Here is a 5,959-nt window from a genome sequence, read left to right as displayed (position 1 = left end):
TAGACTAGACAATAGACTAGACTATAGACTAGACTATAGACTAGACAATAGACTAGACTATAGACTAGACAATAGACTAGACTATAGACTAGACTATAGACTAGACTAAATTTTAACCGACTTTTTGATTTTTTAATTTAATATTTCCATTTTATTCTAAAATCTATTTACATTTTTTTTTTTTTTGACTTAAAACTAAATTTAAAACTAAATTTTCCTAAAATTTGCTTACTAAGCCTTAAAAAACTACAATTGATTTTTCCTCTTTCGACCGGGTCTTACAGTTAAAACTGAAGCAGGCAATTTACCATTCTCCAAAGTTTTGCCAGCTTTAGTGGCAGCTAGCAAACGTCTTTCGTGGACCTTACGATGCTTGGTTAAATGATCAGAACGAGCAAAACATTTAGCACAAAAATCACACTTATAAGGTTTAACACCCGAATGCGAACGACGATGGCGTGCCAATTCATCAGAACGAGAAAATCTCCAGGTACAATTGGGCCAATTACAAATGTAAGGTTTCTCACCTAAATGACGCCGTAGATGAGCCTTTAAATGGGCAGGTTTGGCATAAACTTTACAGCAGTCAGCAAAGGTACAGCTATAGGTTTTATCCGCACTAGCAGGAGAATTGGGAGGAGTGGGTAAAAGTTTAAGATTTTCAGCACTTTCTTGTAGGAAATGATTACAGTTGTCGGTGCATAAGGGTGTTTTCTCAGGCAAAAAATCCACTAGCTCAGGAATTTCTATATAATTATCCAGAAACTTTTCTTCCCACTCAGCTAAATCTTTAGAGAGACCAGTTAAAGAGGAGATATCATAAAACTCCAAACATTCTGAGGAGTTATTAAGCAAATAGTCCAAACTGGCCTGTAAATGTTTTTCATTTAAAGCCATTTCATGAGAGGAATAGTTGCTATTTTCTTGAGAAGAATAATGATGATTGCTGCTTATGTTATAAGCCATTTGTGGTTCTTCTTTAGATGAGTTGAGGTTTTCATTTGTTGAGTAAAACCAGGAGTTATAGTCTTGTTCCACTTGCTCATTTAAATCACAAAATAATTGCTGAAAACCACCATCAGCAAAAAAATCCATATTGATGTTGTTTGTTGAAGAGTAAATTTAAAAATAACATAAATTCTTTTAATTATGCAGATATTTAAAGGTTTCTTTTTTTAATTTATGGAAAAAATCATAATTTAATTATTATTCCCAATTTTTTTTTTATCAATATTCCAGGAATTTGATAAAATATAATTTTTGTGAAAATTTTTTGTTTTTTTTTTTTTAATGATATTTTAAGTCACTCATGCATGCACGAAACGTTCTATCAAAACTGTTAAATTCACACTAAATTTGTTATTTGATCTTGTTGTGTCTTTTACATATTGATTTTTTTATGAATAAAATATGTATGTTTAACAATAATATTAATAATTTCAAAATTAATTATCAATCTTAAAAAAAGTGTATGAAAAAAAAACACACACTTAGGCATTATCAATATTAATATATGTGCTATGTTCACACGAACACAACTAATTTGCATTTTAAATTGTAGTTTTAAAATGTAAACAACAAATTTGAAAAAATTATTAAACCAGTGTGAGTGATAGAATCCTCTCTAGGGATTAATTTTAAATTTGGTGACAGAAAGTAAAACAAAATCAATACACATCAATGTGAGTGTTCACATTCGTAATTGAGCACACGTCATTAGTGATGATCATGTGTATATTTAATGATTTTTTTATTTATTTATTTTTCAGATGAACAGTGGACCCTCAAAAGGGGTGAGTTGTGTGCTATGTGTTCTTGGTATATGCTATGCTAGACGCTATACCCTCTCTCTACTTTATGTTCAATATGTGTTTCTCTGTGTTTTCTACAATTCTTTTTGTTTTAATTTCCAGATGTTGATGGGTTGTTTGTTGGTGAAAAAAAAATAAGTGTACCATTCAGTAACAGGCGCTTGAGCATTATTTTAATTTTAAAATGTTTTTTTTTTTTGTCGCCAAATTAATTGTTTATTGAGTGTTTTGTTTTAAATGACACTCATGTGTATTATTTGTTTATAAACTAAGTAAGTAAACAAAAAAATGCATTTAAAAAAATTTATTAATGCAGACTCTAGGAAAATACCTTCAATTTGAAATTTATTAAATGCAAATGATAATAGGAAAGCAGAAATTTTGTTCTGATAGCCATGTGGTTTTTGTCTTAAATTATTATTCACAAAAAAAAACCTTAGACTTTGAGGTCATGTATAAAATGTATAGGAATATATTTGAATAAAAAAACAGAGAAAGACTACACTACAGACTCAGTGGTGCCAGGGGATTGACATAAATCTAAGATGTTTCAAAACTGTGTTAAGTTAAAGGCAGACCCTATAGCGGCCAGATGAACTGTACATCCTTCTATCTACCTAACCTAACCTTAGTTAACCTTAGTTAAATGCTAATAAAAAACAACACAAAAAAGTGGCAACTCTTTTCAAAAAAAAAAACTGAAAAGGTGGCAACACTACAGGCTTGATGTTGCCAGGGGATTAAAATATACATTATTCTTAGGACTTGTATAAACATAAGATGTGTTAAAAATGTGTATAGTTAAGTGAAAGTTAAATAAAAAATAATCTGGCAACTCCTTTAAAACTTAAAAAGGTGGCAACTCTACAAACTTGATATTGCCAGGGGATTATAATAGACATTATTAGGATGTTTATAAATACATAATGTGTTAAAAATGTGTTCAGTTAAGTGAAAGACTAATAAAAATGTGGCAACATCTTAAAAAAATAAAACGATGGCAACCTAACAGACTTGATATCGTCAGAGGATTAATAATAGATAAGATATCTATATACATATGCAATATTTGTTAAATATGCGTATAGTTAAGTGAAAGACTAATAAAAAGGTGGCAACTCCTTAAAAAATAAAACGGTAACAACCTAACAGACTTGACATTGTCATAGGATAAAAATAGATATTATTAGGATTTTTATATATACAAGATGTGCTAAAAATGCCTTCAGTTAAGTGAAAGACTAATAAAAAAGTGGCAACTCTTTAAACTGTGAAAAAAGTGACAACCCTACAGACTAAATGAATTCAGGGGAATTAAATAATTCTTAGTTATTGTAAAACAAGTAATTTGTACAAAATATGTTAATTTAGTAGAAAAAACTAAAAAAATATATACAAAATAAAAAGGTGGCAACGCTTTAAAATAGGATATATGGCATCACTGAGAAAAACAATTCCTGAAAATATATGATTAAAAGTTATCTACATATACTAATAAAAAAAGCCAAAAATATAAAATGTATGCCTTTAAGTGGTAACTCTGTAAAAAGTGTGGTAACTCTTGCAAGACAAATTATGTGGCAAATAACATGCAAAGATTTTGTTAACATCTCCGCAACAAAACATATCTTAAACAACAGAAAAATACACTTTAAAGACATGATTTTTAACTCATAAATTCACAATGGTGGCAACTCTGTAAAAATCAGAATATTTCAAAACTTCAGATGTCTAAAAAGTATAGCAACTAATATACAATGCTTTTGGGAACAGCTTTATGAAACAGTAATTAAAAATTAGTACTAAAACTAGTAGCAAATTAACAAAAACGTAAAAGGTGGCAACTCTAAAGAAGACAATATAGGTGGCAACTTCCCCAGGGAATGGTTGTTAATTTTAAACGACCAAACTTTAAACTAAGAGTTTTTAAATTCTACTATGAAAAAAGAGTGAAAAACTATATTGCAAAATGGTGGCAGCTCTGTAAAAACTACAATATTTTGAAACTCTAGAAAGTGAGATTAATTGGCTACTAGAAAGCAAATCATTTGGAAATACCTTTAAAAACAAAACAATTTAAAATTAAGGCTGAAAATAGTGGCAACTCTATAAATACATAATAGCGGGCAACTCTGTACAGACATATCAATACAAAAACAATTAAAAATTAAAACTAAAACTAGTGGCATCTCTGCATATACATAAGAAATGGCAACTCAATGTAAACAGATACAGAAGCCACTTTAAAATGACAAAGATAAACGTTTTGTAAATATCTTTTAAATACAATACTAAAAAATTAATACAAACATATGGTAACTCTTTAAGAATCAAAATACATGGCAACTCGATAAAATAATTAGATTTTAGACAGCAAATATACAAATGTTTTATAGTTTTAAAAATGGGAATTAAAACTCATGTCAAATGGATAATAGTTGACAATACTATAAAATCAAAATAGGTGGCAACTGTATAAAAGCATATAGCAACATATGGCAACTCTGTTATTGGCAAAACATTTAAAATATTTCCTGAATAATTTAGTTATTAATAAGATAAGAACCAATTCTGTATACAATTATTACAGCAAACCAAAGTCAAAAAATATGGCAACTCTTTTATTAAAAATGTCATACATAAATGTCATAAGACCAACTTGGTGACAACTTTATAACGATAAGGAAATTGGCAGTTTTATTAAAAAATTAAAAAATTGGCAATACGGTAATAACGAAGTTTATGGTAGTTGTTAAAACGTTTTAGGTGGCAACCTTGCAACTTTAAACCTTTTGTTAATAGAAATTAAAGTATATAGTAACAACCTAGCCTTCAAAGAAAATACAAAGACGTTTAGACAGACAGGTGATTAAAAATTTAAACCGTTAATCGAGACACAGCTAAATACAAAGGTGGACTTTAAGGACAAGTCCATCGTTTCATTAATATACTTTTTTTAATTATCCAACAAACTAAAATTGTTTAAATCCAAAATAGTTAAGCGCAACACAACATTTCCACACCTTTTCTAACAAAATGTTTAGTCAAAGATTTATAATAAACACTGTAATTTGCAATATGCATTCACTCACTCATTGTTGATTAGTTTGAGGCCTAATACTTTTAAGCTTTGTCATGTAAATTATTGACTAAATAACATAATAACAATAGAATGTAGATAACCAATCACACTCATACACAAGTACTAACATGTACTAACACAGTTAAACAAACACAGATAAAAGTTTTCAAAATGTTTGTCATTAGTATGTACGTTTTTGGTAATAAAGTAAAATCACTTAAGTCGTTATAGCTAACATAAATTAGAATTGTAAGTCTCGAAAAAAGTGTTAGGGATTTATTCCCAATGTTTCATAGTTTACTACTAAAATCTTTCTTTTCAACTTAAGCTTCTTTTTCTCGTTACCACAACATTCAATAGACGTCCTCTTTTGACTAAATGAATGAATGAATGAATGAATAAATACTATGATGATATAAATCGTTTGTCATGGTGCGGTATTGGAAAGTATAAATAAATATACATAAATGTTGGTTTTTCTATTGTTGTTCAGGTGTCTGTGCGTATAACGGTTATAATAGATCTGTCGTTGAATTAATTGATTTTATGTTAGAATTATAAAATGATTATTCATACAAGTGAATGATTTTGGTGGTTACAATTTTGCAAAACAGTTAAGGTTAACGAAAATGGATTGAAATTGTTGTCTAGATTATAATTCCGTCTATAATCTGGATCATATTGCAGTACTATAGTCTGTATTATAGTTACTATGGACTATAATTCTGTCCCCACTTTAGACAGATATAGTCTGAACTATAATTTAGATAGTAGAATTGTTTATAATTCAGTCAATAGTCTAGAGCAAAGTTCAGTCTATAGTCCGAACATTAGTTCTGTCTAAACTCAGTATTATATGTACAGTCCGGACATTAATCTGAACCACATTTCAGTCTATAGTTTCAACTAGTCTCGACTAGTCTCGACTATAGCTTAGTCTATAGTCCAGACTATAGCTCATTCTATAGTCCAGACTATAGCTCAGTCTATAGTACAGACTATAGCTCAGTCTATAGTCCAGACTATAGCTCAGTCTATAGTCCAGACTATAGCTCAGTCTATAGTC

The 5,959-nt window shown here is 29.2% G+C and overlaps 1 protein-coding gene across 1 annotated transcript; it reads right to left on the bottom strand.

Moving 5' to 3' along the window:
* Positions 1 to 154: 154 nt before the first annotated feature.
* On the bottom strand, positions 155 to 1,203 carry LOC111681163 (Kruppel-like factor 2). The gene has a single exon (XM_023442887.2). It carries the CDS (start codon positions 1,093 to 1,095, stop codon positions 247 to 249), a length of 849 nt encoding a protein of 282 aa, XP_023298655.2. The 5' UTR covers positions 1,096 to 1,203; the 3' UTR covers positions 155 to 246.
* Positions 1,204 to 5,959: the final 4,756 nt, after the last annotated feature.

The sequence above is a fragment of the Lucilia cuprina genome, chromosome 3, assembly GCF_022045245.1.
Source record: "Lucilia cuprina isolate Lc7/37 chromosome 3, ASM2204524v1, whole genome shotgun sequence".
Classification (NCBI taxonomy): Eukaryota; Metazoa; Arthropoda; class Insecta; order Diptera; family Calliphoridae; genus Lucilia; species Lucilia cuprina.
The sequence above is the reverse complement of the archived record's forward strand: the minus strand, read 5'-3'. Positions and strand labels throughout refer to the sequence as shown.

Coding starts and splice junctions, on each gene's coding strand:
- LOC111681163 (XM_023442887.2), bottom strand. CDS start 1,095: ATGGATTTTTTTGCTGATGGTGGTTTTCAGCAATTATTTTGTGATTTA.